This window comes from Carcharodon carcharias, chromosome 16 (assembly GCF_017639515.1).
Source record: "Carcharodon carcharias isolate sCarCar2 chromosome 16, sCarCar2.pri, whole genome shotgun sequence".
In the NCBI taxonomy this organism is placed as follows: Eukaryota; Metazoa; Chordata; class Chondrichthyes; order Lamniformes; family Lamnidae; genus Carcharodon; species Carcharodon carcharias.
The window spans coordinates 105,935,615-105,956,012 of NC_054482.1; the positions used below are offsets into that span (position 1 = coordinate 105,935,615).

At 42.7% G+C, this 20,398-nt stretch overlaps 1 protein-coding gene across 2 annotated transcripts in view; it reads left to right on the forward strand.

The window, feature by feature from the left end:
• The window catches only part of LOC121289415, a 222,939-nt gene that overhangs the window by 44,297 nt on the left and 158,244 nt on the right, over positions 1-20,398 (forward strand). For both annotated transcript variants that reach the window (XM_041208874.1, XM_041208875.1), the window contains exon 3: positions 10,119-10,166. In XM_041208874.1, coding sequence (XP_041064808.1) covers positions 10,119-10,166 — 48 coding nt within the window. The remainder of the gene's footprint in view (positions 1-10,118; positions 10,167-20,398) is intronic.

Consider the following 20,398-nt stretch of genomic DNA (forward strand, 5'->3'; position numbering starts at 1 on the left):
AAGCACTGCTTACAGCAATATCTTAAGCATAGCAAGGATAACAAGTGTAATACAATTACCATAAATTACATTCAATTCTGGGCTTTGAGGTAGCTTTATATCAGAAAAGCTGTGTCAGCCATGGCTCAGTGGGTAGCACTCTCACCTCTGAGTCAGAAGGTTGTGGATTCAAACTCCCACTCCAAAACTTGGGCACAAAAATCTAGACTGATGCTCCAGCGCACTGCTGAAGGAGTGCTACCCTGTTGGAGGCACCAAGTTTTGGATGATCCCTTAAGCAAAGACCCTGTCTGCCCTCTCAGGCAAATGGAAAAGATCCCATGACACTACTTTGAGGAAGAGCAAGGGAGCTATCCACTGTGTCCGGGCCAATATTTATCCCTCAAGTAACATCACAAAAAAACACAGACTGTCAGGTGATTAACATATTGCTGCTTGTGGGAGTTTGCTGTGTGCAAATTGGCTGCTATGTTTCTGTACAATAATGCAGAGGCTACACTTCAAAAGTACTTCAGTGGCTGTAAAGTGCTTTGAAAGGTCCTGTGGTCATGAAAGGTACAATATAAATCTAAGTCTTTCCTTCTTATTGATGCAAATGTGCTCTGCATTGAGGTGATGTTTTGCTTCAGATTGATAACTATAGTGGCCAGTCATATAATTGGAGTGCAGGTAATGAAAGTATCATTGCTGCACACCAGAACCTGTAGGTGAGAACCTGATGAAATAGGGATGCAGGTTTATGCCTGCGATAAGGTGAATCCTTATTCCACAGGAATCAATTAGCACATAACTGATGTGGCTGAATTGAATTTGGGTCAGAGTTTCGCCGCTGAGGAATCATTGGGTAAACACATTGCCAAACTGAGGACCACCACACCAGGAAGGTGTCAGGTATCATCCCTAGTTTGTGATGAGTGAGCCTACCTCAACTAGGGCTGTAGTGAGGGTGCTATGTCTGGCCTCTGCTTCTAGGACAAGAAGGGGTAAAATCAATGAGACACTACTCCTGGTTGCTATGCAGTGAGCCCTGCTTGAAAATGTAGGTGAACATTTGTTGAGGAATAAATTGAACTTGCCTGTTGCAACCACAGTTGAATTGCTTGCCAACAATTGAGGCTTGCAGATGAAGAAGGGGAAATGGACTGCAGTGCCTGTTCATTTGTATCCCCAAGTCAGTGGCCCAGATCTTTGCTACAATGGAGAGACTCTCCGTCTTGGCGAAAATTCCAAGAAATGCCCGAAATATCTAAGCCCCGCCCTAGAACCCGGTATTTCTCATCTCCACGGGGGCAGGACTGGGGTTGGGCGAGGCACGATTCGCCAGAGGCAGCTGGCCATTTAAATCACCAGTTGCCTAAACTGAAGTGAGATTTTGGAAGGCCAGGTTTGTGAGTCCCAGAGTGTGCAGATTAGACCAGGCACGAGGTGGTCTAAACTTGGTGGATTTGTTCGGGTAGCCAGGGCAGCCCTTTGGAGTGGTAAGGTACCCCTTTGAATAGGGTCCCCGAAGCCTCCGCTCCCGTTCCGGGGTTACCCGTCCCGACTCCTATTCCAGTCCGCCACACCCCACCCTTGCCAGCACCCACACTGACCGAAAATCTGACGGCGGGTGGACATATTTACAGGTCGGGTTCACGGAGCCGAGCGATCTCCCGTCTCTGAGCGCTGACCCAGGGACGACGATCTGGGCCAGTGCCTTCAAGAGGTGGGGGGAAAAAAAACTAAGGACGCGTCGTCAAAATTGGATCTGGATCAAATCTTCAGCAGTTTCAGTAGAACTTGAATCCACATCAAATTATTATTTATGGGATGTAAATTTAAAATAACTACATTCTTCACACTATTTCCCAAATATTTTATAAAACCCATTTTGATTAAAATTAATAGGATAACGATTCTCTCTAGTCCAGCCAGTCTGCCTCCCTTGTCTCTTCTCATTGGAATTGCAGATGGGACTGTGATGCTTTAATGATAGAATATGGTGGCTGGGGAATGGGGTGAGACTTTTAAAAAATGTTTTAAATTTTATATTTTTATTTACTGGATGACATAGAATTATATATAGAGAGATTTAGAGTGAAAATTGGTTATTTAACTCATCTGGTTGAAGCAAGAATGTGGAGTTGAAGTTGAAATCAGATCAACCATGATCTTATTGAATGGAGGCTTGCAGACTTGAAGGGCTCAGTGGCCTACTCCTGCTCCTAATTTGTACTTTTGTATGTTCCTATGCTGGTGTTTATGCTCCTTACAAGCCTTTCTTCATCTAATCCCATCAACAAATACTTTTATTCCTTTCTACTTCAACTACTTATCTAGCTTCCCCTTAACTGCAACCATACTATTCACCTCAACCACCGCTTGTGGTAGGCCATTCAGGAGTCATTTGTCAATAAGCGCTTCTTCACACAAAGGGTAATGGAAACCTGGAACTCCCTTTCCCAAAAGGACATTGACAATTGAAAATTTGAAAACTGAGATTGATAGATTTTTGTTAGGCACAGGTATTATTGTTATGGAACCAAGTGGAGAAGATGGAGATCACAGAATTGTTACAGCACAGAAGGAAGTCCATCGTGGCTGTCCGAATGAGCATTTCACCTCATGCCATTTCCCTGCCTTCTCCCCGTAACCCTGCAAATTGTTTCTTTTAAAACAATCATAAGAGTTAAGACATAGATCAGCCATGATTTCATTGAATGGAGGTACAGACTTGAGGGGTTGAATGGCCTACTCACGTTCCTGTACTCCGACATACCTATATGTTCCATATTCTCACCACTGCGAGATCGTTGGGATAATTGCAATGTTAGTGAGCCCCCCACCAGCAATGAAGACACACTGGATCCTTTCAGATGATGAAACGGGTCAATTGAACCGACCCTGAATGACACCACTTGTTAGCCTCCCCAGCCCTACAGTAAAGGACAAGTACACACTGATGTCAGAACACTGAGAACTCAAGCGCCTCAATGAGTTCTATTTCTAATAAAAGTCGCTTATTCATGTGAGCACTCCCGTCACATATAGGCTATGCGCCTGAATAACTCACACTAACCACAACATTAAATCTGAAGAGGAAAGCTGACAGAAATTTTAAAAACTAAAACATTCTTTAAATCGATATTTATAATTTCAGCCAAGATGATTGATTGCTTACAGTGGGAACTGTAAACCCTTAAATATGGAATGAGCTTTTTCAAATTTCAATGTCCTCTTGGCTAAATATACACTTTCTATTGTATAACATCTGCCAAGTTTCTTTTTCTCAGAAGTTTGATGCTGTTTATTTGAAGTACAATACAAGAAATGCAAGACTTCAGGCCATTTGGAGATGCTGGAATTGGGTGGTCAAGTGTATTGAAAAGCTGGCCCTTTTTCTATTGGGACCTTCTTTCAAATGTAGCCCAGATATGTTGAGCGTCTCCTTTTCCAACAGCTGATGCATCCCTCTTTCATGAAATTAGTTTGGACAGTTTCAACCCAACTCCCAGTGGTCATGAGCCAACTGCTCAAAACTGCCCTCCAATTCAGCACAAATGCTACTAAAGTAACACACTCAGTCCCAGAGCTCATAAGGTTAATTAGGATGAGGAATAGCCATGCAATTAAATCACGCAGCCCAGAAGGAGATTGTTTAGTCCATTATGTCTGTGCTGGCTCTTTAAAATAGTTATTCAATTGGTCCCACACCCTCTGGTCTTTCCCCATTACCCTGCAAATATTTCCTTTTCAATTATATATCCAATTCCCTTTTGAAAGCTATTGAATCTGCTTCTACAACCCTTTCAGGCAGTGCATTCTAGGTCATAACTTCGCTGCTTAAAAAAAATTCTCCTGATCACCCCCCTGATTCTTTTGCCAATTATCTGAAATCTGTGTTGTCTGGTTCCTGACCCTCCAGCCAATGGAAACAGTTTCTCCTTATTTACACTATCAAAAGCCTTTGTAATTCCCAACAATCCTATTAAATCTCCCCTTACCCACCTCTGCTCTAATAAGAACAATCCCAGTTTCTCATAACTGAAGACCCTCATTGCTGTATGTTGTATGTTCACTAGGTCTATCACGAAGACGTCCTGAGTCTTGTCAGGTTGAACATTAAGTGTTCATTGATAACACATAACTATGTACATATATACAGGTATATGAGCTAATACATGCTTGCTTTCACACAGGTCTCTGTCCAGTCTAGACCTCTCTCTAATGTCAGGTCAAGTGCCTCCTTACATCACACCGTGGGCAATACTGTACCCAGTCCCACATTAACCCTTGCCAGTCCAGATATCCTTATACTATACCTCCCTCCAAGTCTTTCTCCAATGTCTTTACATTACCATTATCTTCCCACCCCCCATACAACCGCAATTCTCTCCCCCCCCCACCGCCCCCCCCCCCCTCCAGCCACCTCACCACAAGTCTCTGACCTTACAGGTTCAGGTGGGTGGTCTGGAAGCTTGACAATTCTTCTAGATCTTATTCTGGCTACATTTGGGATAGTGATGGGCTCTGCTGATTTGGGAAAACTTTGTTGACTCAGAGTTTGAGTTGTAGTCTGTGTTTCTGGCACTTGGTTATCTTCTTCTACTTTGCTCAAGCATATAGTAGTAGGAGGATGAGGAGGAGTCTCCTTCTGTTCTTCCTGATCCGTACCTTCCAGCGTATGGATGAGGTATGACCTTAGCTAGTCATCATCCCACTGGACAATGACGCCCTCTCTTTCAAGGTCCCTGATCCACACCCTGTCCCCTTTATGTAACTGTTGTAGGTTTCTAGTGTGGTACCTTCTATTGTAGATGGAGCCTGCTGCTGCTTGTAGCCTGTTCCTGATTTCCAACCCTGGGATTAGTTTCTTTGGCAGCATTGGCAGATTTCTGCCCCTCAGGAGCCCTGAAGAGGCTAACCCACATTGCAGCCGGGTGGATCTATGAGTTAAAAGTGGTGCTGGGAAGTCATCGTTCTTTCTCAGAAGAGCTTTAATGGTGTACACGCTCCTTTCTGCCTCACTCTTTAATTGTGGATATCTTGGGGAGCTGGTATGGTGTTGAAAGCCATAACTGATAGAAAATTGGGTGAAGTATACATTTGCGAATTGTGGGCTGTTATCGGATACCACCAGATCTGGGATGCTATGGTCGCAAACTTTCCTTTCAAGGATCTCATGACCACCTCTGTAGTCGTCGTGTCTAGTTGCTTCACCTCGATCCATTAGGAGAAGTAGTCAACCACAATGAGGAAGGATTTGCCATTAAAGACGAATAAATCAATTCCCAACCATTCCCACGGCTTGGCAGGGAACTCTGGGGGGGGGATGAGGGACTCCCTCTGATCCGGCTTGTGTATTGCACACACCTTGCAATTTGTGATAGTTTCTTCAATTGCCCTTGATATGCCCAGCCGACCGTACTGCAGCTTGGGCATGCACTCTGCACTTTGTAACGCCCAGGTGGCCTTGCTGAGATTTTTGGAGGATCATCTCTGGCCGAAGGGAGACTGGAATGACCAACCGCTCGTTGTATACTAGCAGATCATCTATCAGGGTAAAGTGTTTCTGCTGTTGAAACCAGGTTGTCATGATGCTGCCACCTGGCCTCTGCTGTGGTCACCCTTAGTGACAGTCATGGCAGGTGCGGGCACACTCCTTTTTTTATTCTTTCGTGGGACATGGGCATCGCTGGCTAGGCCAGCATTTATTGCCCACCCCTAATTGCCCTTGAGAACATGGTGCCTTCTTGAACCACTACAGTCCATGTGGTGTAGGTACATCCACAGTGCTGTTAGGGAGAGAGTTCCAGGGTTTTGACCCAGCAACTGTGAAGGAACGGCGATACAGTTCCAAGTCAGGTTGGTGAGTGGCTTGGAGGGGAACTTGCTGGTGGTGGTGTTCCCATGCACCTGCTGCCCTTGTCCTTCCAGGTGGTAGAGATCATGGGTTTGGAAAGTGCTGTCTAAGGAGCCTCGGTGAACTCCTGCAGTGCATCTTGTAGATGGTACACACTGCTGCCGCTGTATCAGTGGTGGAGGGAGTGGATGTTTGTGGATGGGGTGCCAATCAAGTGGACTGTTTTGTCCTGGACGCTGTCAAGCTTCTTGAGTGTTGTTGGAGCTGCACTTGTCCAGGCAAGTGGAGGTTTTCCATCACACTCCTGACTTGTCCCTTGTAGATGATGGACGGATTTTGGGGAGTCAGAATGTGAGTACTCTCCGCAGGTGCAAAGGTTACTTGCTACTTATCAGCCCAAGTCTGAATGTTGTCCAGCTCTTGCTGCACTTGGACATTGACTGTTTCAGTATCTGTGAAGTCACGAATGGTGCTGAACATTGTGCAATCATCAGCGAACATTCCCACTTCTGATCTTATGAAGAAGATAAGGTCATTGATGAAGCAGCTGAAGATGGTTGGGACTAGGACACTACCCTGAGGAACTCCTGAAATGATGTCCTGAGATTGAGATGATTGACTTCCGACAACCACAACCAACCAGCGGAGAGATTTCCCCCGATTCCCATTGGCGCCAGTTTTGCTAGGGCTCCATGATGCCACACTCGGTCAAATGCTGCCTTGAAATCAAGGGTAGTCACTTTCACCTCACCTCTTGAGTTCAGCTCTTTTGTCCATGTTTGGCCTATGGATGTAATGAGGTGAGGAGCTGAGTGGCCCTCGTGGAAGCCAAACTGAGTGTCAATGAGCAGGTTATTGCTGAGTAAGTGTCACAAAAGAAGGTGTTACCGACAGTTCTATCACCTTGCCGATGATCGAGAGTGGACTGATGGGGTGGTAATTGGCCTGTTTGGTTTTGTCCTGCTTTTTGTGGCCAGGACTTACCTGGGCAATTTTCCACATAGCTGGGCAGATGCGAATCTTATAGATGTACTGTACAGCCTGGCTAAGGGCGCAGCTAGTTCTGGAGCACAAGTCTTCAGTACTTTGTCTGTAAGCTCTGATTCCGGGAGTATGACTGTGTTAGACTGTTACTTGACTAGTCTGTGAGGAGGACTCTGCAGGGTCGAAAGGTATGAGTTTCGAAAATACCATGCTGTTGGAGAGCTTGGTCAGGTCATCCACCAAGGACATCGGATGGGCTTCTCTTGCCTTGTTGAGCTGTGTCAGTTCGACACAGATGCAAATGGACCCGTTTGGCTTCGGAACGGGGACCATCCTGGAGCACCATTCGGTCGGCTGAACGATGGGGGAGATGACCCTATTTTGGTCATCTCATCCAGCTATTGCTGCACTTGCTACACAGGTGCAATGTTTTCTGTGGCGTGAACCGGCACACGAGCTTGGTATCCTCCCTTAATGTAATACTGGATGCAGTCCCCAGTCGCTCCAGTGCAACAAAGAGTTTTAGAAACTCTTTTTAAATTTGGAACCAGGCCCTTGCTGATTGATCTTGTCAGTTTTCTGAAGGAGGTTGAGGTCGATACAGGCTTTCCTGCTTAAGAGGGAAAATTCTCGATTGTGGACTATTCCCTTGTTTTTGTATTGGAGTGTTCCCTGAAACATACCTTTAACATGCTGCTTTCTCTGTACAACTGTTGTGGGTGGTAATCAGATGTTGTGTCACCAGCCATGGTTCTTTATCTGAGAGGACGGTAACACTGGCTCCCGTATCCAATTTGAAGTTGGTGAGGTGACTGTTTACTGAGACATCCATGTTCCAAAATGAGAATCCAGAATCTCTGACCTCGCCCAAGAAGAGTGTTTGGGTCTCTTCCTGGTCTGGTACCTCAATCTCATGGATTGTCTTGGGATCCTCCAAATGTCTGGGCGTTTTAGCTTTACATAGATTTCCAAAGTGTCCCATGCAGTTGCGGTTGAAACATTGTGCTGAGATTGCTGGACATTGGTCTCGTCTGTGGGGTCGTTTGGCTCCACAGCGCTCTTGTGGTCAATTTGGGTATTGCTCCCTTTGCTTTGGAGTCTCTCTACCCCTTTGCTGCTTTACTAGGTGGATAGTTGGGGTTGCTTTGTACCATGGCTTGCTCTCACCATGTAAAATGGATTGTGCTATAGGCAGACTTCAGATTGTCTGCCTATTTAGATGGCCTTTTCTAGGGTCAGATATTCCTTGGCCTAAAGCATGTCTGAAAGGGCATCGTCAGCCACTCCGACAACAATTGTGTCCCTTATCAATTCTGACTCCAGGTCACCATAGTCACAGCCTTCAGCCAATGTGTACAGTTCATTAATAAAAGAGTCAACTGGTTCTCCTGGCTGCTGTACACGTTAGTTGAATTTTGCCCTCTCTAAGATTTTGTTACCTCTGATTAAAATATGTATTGAATGATTTTAAAACTTGAGTTTATCTGATGATTTGTTTATTCATTGCCTCACTATAATACCATTTGCTATCGGACCTACTGAATAAAGAACTGTATTCACTTGTTCAGCTTCTGTCTTTTTGTCCACACCTGAAGCTATTATACATTTAAGGAATCTCTTCCGCCAAAATCTCCAATTTTGTGCTTGGTCTGGGCCTTGGATCACAGCATCCTCATCATTCATGTTGCCTAGCTAGCCCTTACAGCCACCATTTGAGTTGATTTAATCCAATTGAACACCAAGCCTGAGCTCACTTGAGTGTGTTCTTCAAAGGCAGTTTACAATCTTCAGCTACAAACCAGAGGCTTAATTGAGTACTTCTGAATGCTTCACATCATAAGCCAGTCTTACAGATATTTTATTTCAGTGTGAAGAAAACTCTCATTTTTACCTAATTTTTTTTCAGCCTTGGAGCATTTGTAGAAAATGACTACACACGAGCGAGCGCGTTTAAGCAATGGTTTGAATAGACAGTTGAAAACACTCGAGTCTGTTAGATTTTCATTGTAAATTAATCAGCTCTTGACTTTATCCATAACTTGGGTCATTTGTCTTTGATGACGGTCTTCAAAGTGGGTCATGCATGCAAATTCATAATGGTTTGTAACCATGATTTTATAGAGTGCTCCAATAAAAAATGTTAAATGGTTTGGAACTGGCACCAGGGGACAGTCCAGACGCAGTACTTCAAATTAGTTTAATATAAAACAACATGAGTTCCAATACTGATATCAGTATAATGTTCAAAATAAACAGAATCTTTTGGATGTGACTGTTGTTTGCAAAGTGTTAGTGCTGCGGAGCTTTGCATTTTAACCCTTTCATTGCTCTGTGTCTTCAGCCGCTTTCAAAAGCCCAAGTCTGTTTTTATGCTTGTAGCAGTGACTTCTCATGTTCAGCAGTCACCGTGCAGTAGGTCAGCCAAGTGACCATCCTTCACATGTCAACCTGGCCAGGCAATTCAACCTTCTGCTGCCTCACAGTTGAGCACAATCCTGAACATCCTTGGAAAACCACATGCATGCACTTCCTGCTCGGAAGAACTCCCAGCAGATTTCCCCCCACCAAGTTTTGACACTGAAACCCCTGGAAGGTCGGCTACCTAAGTGACAAAGTGACAAAAAGATTTGACAGAGTAGTTACACTTACTCTGCTGGGAGAATCAAGAACATGGAGGCATAAGCACAACACTAGAGCTAAGGAATAAAATTAGTAAACACATTTTCTCACAAAGGACACTGTAGATGCAAAGATCTTTCCCAAAATGCTGGGGGGATGTTGGGGGCCAATTGGAGCACTCAAGGCTGAGATTGATAGATTTTTGTTAGCCAAAGCTATGGATCAAAGGTAGATAAATAGGGTTAAGGTACAAATAAACCATGATTGAGTGGTGGAGTAGGCTTGAGGGGCTGAGTAACCTGTGCCTGTTCCTAGCTATGTAAGAGGACATCAAAGCTGCAAACTGCCTACTGTATTCACTGCCTTAACCAGGGGACGAACGTCAGGGGCACAACAGTAATTTTTCTTGTTGTTAACTATGTTGATAGAATTAAAGAAAGGCACTGAACATGTCTAAACTTGCGGTGCCTCCTTCGAATTGAAAAGGAACATAAACTTGTCAGAATTGAAGCTCGGGTTCAAAAATACCAATGCTATTCCTGAGGGTTAAAGCAGGTTTTTTTCTGATTGTTGTTCCAATAATCGCAATGTTGATTAATATTATCACAACCGCACACAGATTTCCTTTTCCACTCTCCCATGAATAGATCTAACTGAGTTTTGTTTTCCACAGGGCCCCAGGAATGAAGACAGGCTGAGTTGTAAAGTATGCACAGCTGAGGTAAGGCTCAGGATGCCGGAAATGGTGGTACTGGGGGAGGTGAGGGAAGGGCATTAAATACTGATACATATATTTATTTTTTCTTAAAAAGGTTTCTTTTTTTTAGGTAAAAACAAATAATTGAATTAAAAGCTATAAAAAAAAATAAATATTGCCAATGATACTTAGGAACCAGTACTAAAATGTGTCTAAATCTCATTATCCTATGGGACCACTTGCAGTTAAAGTGATGTAATGGGCTTTTGAGTCATATCAGCATTTGTGAGATGTGAGTGCTGTCTGCCATTGCATTAAAATTGACATTGTGTCTAACATTTAAATAATGTGCACTCCAGTGTGAGCTTTACTCTGCCATATCTACATATGAATGCATCTAAGTGCTGGCGTGATTCCTTTTCAACAATATGAGATATGTACTATTTAGCTGCAGTGAAGCATCAATATTCCTCATTATCTGTAGTCACTATAATGAGTGATAGAGTCTCTAAAATTTCATTCAATGTAATGTTGAAATTTTAATTGCCTTTAAAATGCAGCACTTTTTTGTGATCTGAGGATGGATCTCGAACACGTGAACTTATAACTGCTTTGACAAACCATTTAACCTCTTAGTTTAAGACTGGCTTGTAGCACACATGTTTTTCTAACTAGTTTAAAATTAGTCCATGAACAAAACACAATGTTATATTATTCATTAAATTGACTCAATTGTAGTGTCACAAAGAGATAAGTTTTGTAAGTACAGAAGCTATATATATATATATAAATAAAATATTGATAATAACAGCTAACATTTGGTTATAGAAGTGATTAGATGTGTTTTATCCAGCTTGGTTTCACCTGCTACATGCTATTTTAGTATTAGCTGGCAGGTTCCAATACCAGTAACGTGGACTCCATTTATTGCTATCTCCTTCCTTGTTGCAGTTCTTTATAATCAATCACCATTCATTTTATCCAATAAACTCACTTTTGATTGTCAGCTCTTATCTAGTTTCACTTTATTTGCACAAAGTGTTCTACATACATTCTCGCCTTATTGAATTCTCACTCTGCTGCCCCAGTTCAATGGGGCAATATATACATGATAGGGGGCCGATTTAGCTCAGTTTGTAGCTTGTGGTTCAGATTAAGGTCAACTGTGCATGTTCGATTCCCGTTCTAGTTGAAGTAGACTTGGGACCTGCCCCTGAGAGTGGAAGGCAATGGCAGACCACCCCTGGCGAAAAGCTGCCAAGAAAATGGCTCAGGATGAAACATAGCAGATGATGTGTCAAGGATATGCCTTCAAGCAGAGCACAGATACCATACCATATACATAATGTGACCATGAGCCATTCTGTTCAGTTGGATCCCAATTTTTTTCCCCACTGTGCTGAATTAGTGACTTTGTCATCGTTGATGGTGCCAGGAGCACTACTATTGTCCATTATATTACTTCTAGGGTGTGGACATGGAGAAAAATTAACTACGATTGCTTTTCATAATTTATATCTGATGATCCTTATTAGAAAGACATTGGATAAGAACATGATCAAGCTTGGTTTGGCTAACTATAACCCCTTTTCCCAACCCCCAAAGTCAGGCGACCAATCAAAATTGGGCATGGGGACTGTAGAACTATTAGGACAATGTTTTCAATTGTCCCTGCATAAGCAGTCTAATCAAAAGCCCGATCAAGGTGCAGTCTGAAAAGCAACTTATTGATTTGCTTTTTCATTTATCATTATGCTGCTTCGTGACTATTTCTCTGAGGCGAACTGTCTCATATTGAAGGGCACCCCAGTTAGATGTCACTTCATATTCAGTTACTTTGGAGACTGTCAATCTGAAAGCAATCATGGCAGGGAATACACTGGACTTCCATCACCCACTGTGGAACTAGGACAAGTGATTATGAACATCAATGACCTTGTAATTAGCTTGTAAAAGGTGAATGTTTTATTACAAGTATCTACAAATTTTCAAATTGTTCATCCTACAGAATGTTCTGAACATGAGTTGCTTAAAATATTTCTTAATAAAGAGTCCGCCGCTCTCCCGCTTACTGATTCATGATGTTCAGAGTTAATAGCTGTCATCCCAAGGCTTGTACACAAACATGATTGACAAGCAAGCAATGATATATGGAACCATACAGCAAAACAATATCAATTGAAAAGGGGACTGAAGATTAAATCATTCCTTGATTGTTTTTTTTTCAGTGAGTTAAGGAATATGAGATAGAATTCCCCTCCATGCCACACCCCATCCTGACTTGGAACTAAATCACCACTCCTCCACTGTTGCTGGGTCCTGGAACACCCTCCCTAACAACACATGGATTGCAGTTTTTTTAAAAAGATAGCTCACTACCACTTTCTCAAGGGCAAGTAGGGAAGTGCAATAAAAATGCTAGCCTAGCCAGCGATGGCCTCACCCCGTGAAATAATTTTTTTTAAAGTTGCCATTTGGTGGTACAAAACTTGAGTACCGCTGAAAAAGGAGACTTTTTTTTGTCAAAGCTTTTCGTCTTGCACTCATCAGGACAATTCCAATATCAGGGGAAACAATAAATTTATACTGGATGAGAAGAGAATGCTGATTGGTTGGGACGTGGACTCCGACCATTTCACGCTGTACATCACGCAAATTAATGAACGGGCCCAAGGCTATCACTTATAGCCCTAAAAAGTGCCCAGTCTACCTTAGACTGCCCTGGAAGGGCAAGGTCTCAAAAATTTGAGCAACAGGTGAAGCTAGCTGTTTCACATTGTTACTATGCGGTAGCAACATGAGTGGTATTCGCCACAAACAGGCTGCTGATGTCAAGCCAAAAAAATGTTCTGCCTATCACACAAATGAGTAATGTGGGATATGAATTTCAGTGCCAGTGTGATGCATCCCAAAGATTGGCGGATCATATCAAAACTCCAACTCAGATAGTTGAAGACAAAACTATTTGACGAAGGCTTCACTTGCAAAAGGAAATAGGTATTCAAAAGTAACAACAGCTTACGTTTACATAGTGCTTTTAACATAGCAAAATATGTCAAGGCACTTGATAGGAACATTATCAAACAAAATGCGAGATAGGAACAAACGAAATAGGAGCAGGAGTAGGCCTTTAGGCCCCTCAAGCCTGCTCCGCCATTCAGTTAGATCATGGCTGATCATCTACCTCAACACCATTTTCCCGCACCATCCCTCACTATTCTGAGACCGTGTCCCCTGGTCTCGTCCCCCCAGCCAGGGAAACATCCTTCCTGCATCTAGCTTGTCGAGCCCTGTAAGAATTTTGTATGTTTCCTTGAGATCATCTCTCATTCTTCTAAACGCTATAGAAAGACCCAGTCTCCTCAATCTCTCCTCATAGGAAAATCGCACCATCCCAGGAATCAGTCTGATGAACCTTTGTTGCACTCCCTCTATGGCAAGTCTATCCTTCCTGAGGTAAGGAGACCAAAACTGTACACAATTCTCCCAGGCGTGGTCTTGCCAAGGCTCTATACAATTGCAGTAAGACACCTTTACTCCTGTATTCAGATCCCCTTGCAATGAAGGACAACATACCATTTACCTTCCTAATTGCTTGCTGCACCTTCATGCTAGCTTTCAGTGACTCATGAGCAAGGACACTCCCATTCCATTGGATATCAACACTTCCCAATCTCTCACCATTTAAAAAAGTACTCTGTACACACTGAGTCACTTCAGCAGAGATTTAGGATAGATGAACAAAACCATGATCAAAGGGTTAAGATTTTAAAGAGCATCATAAAGGAGGGGTGAGAGTTAGAATTGGGAAAATGATTAAGGAGGGAATTCCAGAACTTAAGACCTAGGCAACTGAAGGCACGACCACCAATGGTGGAGTGATTAATAGGAAGGGATTTGGAAACAACTTTGATCATTTTTCTTTTATTCATTCACAGGATGTGGGCTTCGCTGTCTGGGCCAGCATTTATTGCCCATCCCTAGCTGCCTGAAGAAGGTGGTGGTAAGCTGCCTTCTTGAACCACTGCAGTCCATGTGGTGTAGGTACACCGACAGTGCTGTTAGGAAGGGAGTTCCAGGATTTTGACCCAGCGACAATGAAGGAACAGCGATATATTTCCAAGTCAGGGTAGTGAGTGACTTTGAGGGGAACCTCCAGGTGGTAGTGTTCCCATCTATCTGCTGCCCTTGTCCTTTTAGATGGCTGGGTTTGGATGGTGCTCTATGAGGAGCCATGGTGAATTCCTGCAGTGCAGCTTGTAGATGGTACACACTGCAGCTACTCTGCGTCAGTGGTGGAGGGAGTGAATGTTTGTGGGTGTGGTGCCAATCAGGCGGATTGTTTTGTCCTGGACATGTCCAGCTTCTTCAGTGTTGTGGGAGCTGGACTCATCCAGGCAAGTCGGAAGTATTCCATCACACTCCTGACTTGTGCCTTGTAGATGGTGGACAGTCTTTGGGGAGAAAGGAGCTGAGCTACTCATTGCAGGATTCCTAGCCTCTGACCTGCTCTTGTAGCCACGGTATTTATATGGCTGGTCTTAAAATAGATGCATTGACGGACACATCCAATGTAGGTCAGTGTGGAACGGGAGTGATGGGACTTTGTGTGAGTATGAATACCATGCAAAATAACAGCTAGGTAATGTTTGTTCCAAAGCCGCATCACAATTTTAGAGATGCTCATTACTGGATAACTCATATAGGTGGATGGGAATGTGTACAAGGCTGGATCTCAAACTTGGTTTGGTACGATGCCCTTGGTTGAATTGCCTGCTAATGCTCTAGACTTTCACCTGAAGAATCAGCATTTGGCTGAAGTATAGGATGACTGCAGAATATTAAAATGTTATCAGGAAAGGAGGAAGGAAAATGAAGAGTTGGGGTGGAACAGCCAGCTTAATAGATGCACAGTATTAGATTCTCTTTTCCCACCCCTTGGACTTCTACCTCAATAAGCCAGTGGCTTGAAGAGATAAAGGGCAAAGATTAGAAAAAAAATAACAAAGATATCTCAAAAACTATTTCTTCCTAAATATGTTTGACTGATGACATATGGAACAAATGGTTTATCCATTTGTGTGTGGATGCACTAGGTGCCTTTGGATTCAGGACTTGACACCATTCTAATCGCCAGCAGACACAGCAACAATGCTGTAATGAACGCCGTGTAAATAGTCTGATCAAGGCGAGCTGGGATACTGTGGTATTCTTTATCAGTTTCTTTCCCAAGAGACACATTATTGGAAAACAAACTCTCACACCTTGTAAAACTAAGTGCCTGATGTTTTGGTACGATATGAAACCTGTGAAAATACAATTTGCAATAAGATTTAGACATTTCACTTAGCTTTTTAGCTGAACTTTCCTCAACACAGATTGTGCTCCAGAAACACATTTTTTTTCCCCACTTGTTATTGGAAAAAGGCAATAACCAAAAAGTTCGCATAGGAAGAATTACAGGGGCCCTGTCTAGAGTTGTACTATTTTGAACACCTGACATGTAAAATTCCAATACAACATCAGAACTGAGGCAGAGTGAGACTTGCAAGGAATGTAAAACTGAACTGTAAAAGTTTCTATAAATATGTATAAAGAAAAAGATTACTAAAGATAAATATAAGTCCCTTACAGTCTGAAATGGGAGAATTTATAATGGAGAACAAGGAAATGGCAGAGCAATTAAACAATTACTTTAGTTCTGTCTTCATGGAGGAAGATACAAATAACTTCCCAGAAATGCTGGGAAACCAAATGTCTAGTGAGAAGGAGGAATTGAAGGAAATTAGTATTACTAAAACAATAGTGCTGGAAAATTAATGGGACTGAAAGCTGATAAATCCCCAGAGCCTGATAATCTACATCCCAGCATACTAAAGGAGGTGGCAATGGAAATAGTGGATGTGTCAGTTGTCACCTTCCAAAATTCTGTAGATTCTGGAACATTGGAGGGTGGCAAATGTACCTCCACTATTTAAAAAAGGAGGGGAAAAAACAACGAATTACAAACCAGTCAGCCTACCTTCAGTAATATGGAAAATGCTAGTGTCTATTATAAAGGATGTGATAATAGAACACTTAGAAAATATCAACGGTATTTGACAAAATCAGCATGGAATTATGAAAGGGAAATCATGTTTGACAAACCTACTGGAGTTTTTTGAGGATGTAATTAGCAGCAGAATAGATAAGGGAGAACCAGTGGATGTGGTGTATTTGGATTTTCAGAAAGCTTTTGATAAAGTCCCACATAAGAGGTTAGTGTGTAAAATTAAAGTACATGGGATTGGGAGTAATTTGTTGACATGGATTGAGAATTGGCTAGCAGACAAGAAACAGAATAGGAATAAATGGGTCTTTTTTGGAGTGGCAGGCGGAGACTAGTAGGGTACCGCGGGATCAGTGCTTGGGCCCCAACTATTCACAATATATATCAATGATTTGGAGAAGGGAACCAAATGTAATATTTCCAAGTTTGCTGACAACACAAAACTTGATGGGAATGCTAGCAATGAGGATGGTGTTAAGAGGCTTCAAGGTGATTTAGGCAGATTGACTGAGTGGTCAAACACATGGCCGATGCAGTATAATGTGAATAAGTGTGAAGTTATCCACTTCGGTAGGAAAATCAGAGTATTATTTAAATGGCGAGAGATTGGAAAATGTTGATGTACAAAGGGACCTGGATGTCCTTGTACACCAATTACTGAAAGCAAACATGCAGGTGCAGCAAGCAGTTAAGAGGCAAGTGGTATGCTGGTCTTCATTACAAGAGAACTTGAGTACAGGAGCAAGGATGTCTTACTGCAGCTGTACAGGGCCTTGGTGAAACCACATCTGGAAGATTGTGTGCAATTTTGGTCTCCTTAACTAAGAAAGGATATACTTGCCGTCGAGGGAGTGCAGCAAAGATTCACCAGACTGATTCCTGGGATCGCAGGATTGTCATATAAGGAAAGATTGGGTCGACTGGCCTGTATTCACTGGAGTTTAGAAGAAGGAGAGGAGATCTCATTGAAACATAAAATTCTGACAGGACTGGGCAGACTGGATACAGGGATGATGTTTCCTCTGGCTGGGGGGGTCTAGAATAAGGGGTCACAATCTCAGGTTACAGGGTAGGCCATTTAGAACTCAGATGAGGAGAAACTTTTTCATTCAAAGGGTGGTGAACCTATGGAATTCTCCACCACAGAAGGCTGTGGAGGCCAAATCACTGAATATATTTAAGAAGGAAATAGATTTCTAGACTCTAAAGATATCAAGGGGCATAGGGAGAGAGCGGGAGTATGGCGTTGAAATAGAGGATCGGCTATGATCATATTGAATGGTGGAGCGGGCTAGAAGCGCTGAATGACCTATTCCTGCTCCTATTTTCTATGTTTGTATTCTCGTAAACCTCTTCTACAGTCTCTCCAGTGCCTTCACATCCTCCCTAAAATGTGCTGCCCAGAACTGTACACAATACTCCAGCTGAGGTCTAACTAGTGCCTTATGCAAGTGCAACATAACCTCCTTGTTCTTGTACTCTATGCCCCTATTAATAAAGCCCTAGATACTGTATCTTTGTTGGGGAAGGAAAGTTAAAGGAGTTCATTTGCTAATTATATTTATCAACCTCAGTACCCATTTGGTTGTATGAAAGGGTGAGACATGTTCTTTCCATAGAGAGTTTTATGCACCAGATATAAAACCCTGTTCGAAGGAGTCTGTCTTGCTAAAGGAGGTCATAGAGTCATAAAGGTCTACAGCACAGAAAAATGCCCTTCGGCCCATCAAGTCGGCGCCGGTCAAACAAGTACCTAACTATGCTAATCCCATTTTCCAGCACTAGGCCCATGGCCTTATATGTCATGGCATCACAAGTGCACATCCAAATACTTCTTAAATGTTAAGAGGGTTTCTGCCTCTACCATTCTTTCAGGCAGCGAGTTCCAGATTCCCACCACCCACTGAGTAAAAAAATTCTTCCTCACATCCCCTCTAAACCTCCTGCCTCTTACCTTAAATCCATGCCCCCTGGTTATTGATCCCTCCGCCAAGGGGAAAAGTTCCATCCTGTCTACCCTATCTATGCCCCTCATAATTTTATACACCTCAATCATGTCCCCCCTCAATCTCCTCTGCTCCAGGAAAAATAACCCCAGTCTACCCAATCTCTCCTCATAACTAAAACTCTCCAGCCCAAGCAAAATCCTGGTAAACCTCCTTTACACTCTCTATAGTGCAAACACATCCTTCCTATAATGCGGATTCCAGAATGGCACACAATACTCTAGCTGTGGCCCAACCAGCGTTTTACACAGTTCCAGCATAACCTCCCTGCTCTTATATTCTATGCCTTGGCTAATAAAGGCAAGTATCCCATATGCCTTCTTAACCACCTTATCTATCTGTCCCACTACCTTAATGAACCGGTGGACATGCATACCAAGGTCCCTCTGATCCTCGGTACTTCCCAGGGTGATACCATTCATCATGTATTCCTGTGCTTTGTTTGTCCTGCCCAAGTGCATCACCTCACACTTATCCGGATTAAGTTCCATTTGCCACTGATCAGCCCATCTGACCAGCCCGTCTGTATCCTCCTGTAATCGAAGACTATCCTCCTCGTTATTTACCATCCCACCAATTCTCATGTCATCTGCGAACTTACTGATCAACCCTCCTACATTCAAGTCTAAATCGTTTATATATACCACATATAAGTCTTTATTGCTAAACAGCTATTGAAGCTTAACATCCTTTATTAACTGCTCTTTCAACCTGTCTTGCCACCTTTAATAACTTATGCACATAAACACCCAGCTCCCTCTGTTCTTGCACCCCTTTTAGAGTAGTACCCTCCATTTTATACTGTCTCTCCATGTTCTTCCTACCAAAATGCATCATCTCATACCTCTCCACATTGAACTCCATCTTCTACCTATCCGCTCATTCCATCAACTTATCTATGTCCTTTTGAAGTTCTACACTGTCCTCCTCACAGTTTACAATGCTTCTAAGTTTATACCATCCGCAAACTTTGAAAATGTTTTCTGTACACCAAGGTCTTGATCATTAATACATATCAGAAGCAAGGGTCCCAATACTGACCCCTGGCAAACTCCACTACAAACCTTCCTCCAGTCTGAAAAACATCCATTAACCATTACTGTCTGTTTCCTATCACTCAGCCAATTCCATATCCACGTTGCTACTGCCCCTTTCATTCCATGAGCTATAACTTTTCTCACAAGTCTGTTGTACAGCACTGTATCAAATACCTTTGGAAGTCCATGTACACATCAACAGCAGTGCCTTCATCAACCCCAAAAAACTCCAGCAAGTTCATTAAACACCAATTTTCCCTTAAGAAATCCTCTTCTTGGCTCTCCTTAATAAACACGCATTTGTCCATGTGACTATTAATTCTGTCCCGAATTATAGTTTCTAGTTTCCCCACCACCGAAGTTAATATAATAAGCACACCTTTTCTGCTTCATCTTATCCAAGGAGTTCTGGATTTGTTTGCCCTATCTTTTCCTTTCATGGGAATATACTTTGACTGTGCTCGGAACTATCTCTTCTTTAAAAGCAAACCATTGTTCAATTGCAGTTTTGCCTGTTCATTTCTGATTCAAATTTATCTGAGCCAGATTTATTCTTACCCCATTGAAGTTGGCTTTCATCCAGTTAGTTATCTTATTCTGGATTGCTCCATGTCCTTTTCCATAGCCAATCTAAACCTTATGATACAATGATCACAGTTCCCTAAATATTTCCCTACTGACACATGATCTATATGGCCCACCTCATTCCCAATCACAGTATAAATCACTTTGTGATCTATAGTTTAAAGAATGTCTGTTCTTTGTTTCTTGCATTTGAGAGGATTTTGAAGGTAACTTTAGTACAAGACAACGATTTCATTCTATAGATATAAAAACAAAAAAACTGCAGATGCTGGAAATCCAAAACAAAAACAGAATTACCTGGAAAAACTCAGTAGGTCTGGCAGCATCGGCGGAGAAGAAAAGAGTTGACGTTTCGAGTCCTCATGACCCTTCGACAGAACTTGAGTCAAGTTCTGTCAAAGGGTCATGAGGACTCGAAACGTCAACTCTTTTCTTCTCCGCCGATTTCATTCTATATGTTGTTATCGAGTCTCTATCTCAGACTCGAGATGCCAATGGGGAGCAGTCTCTCAGCTCTGTTGTAAGGGTACAATCAATCTGAAGAAGTCATACAGACTTGAAACGTTAACTCTGTTTCTC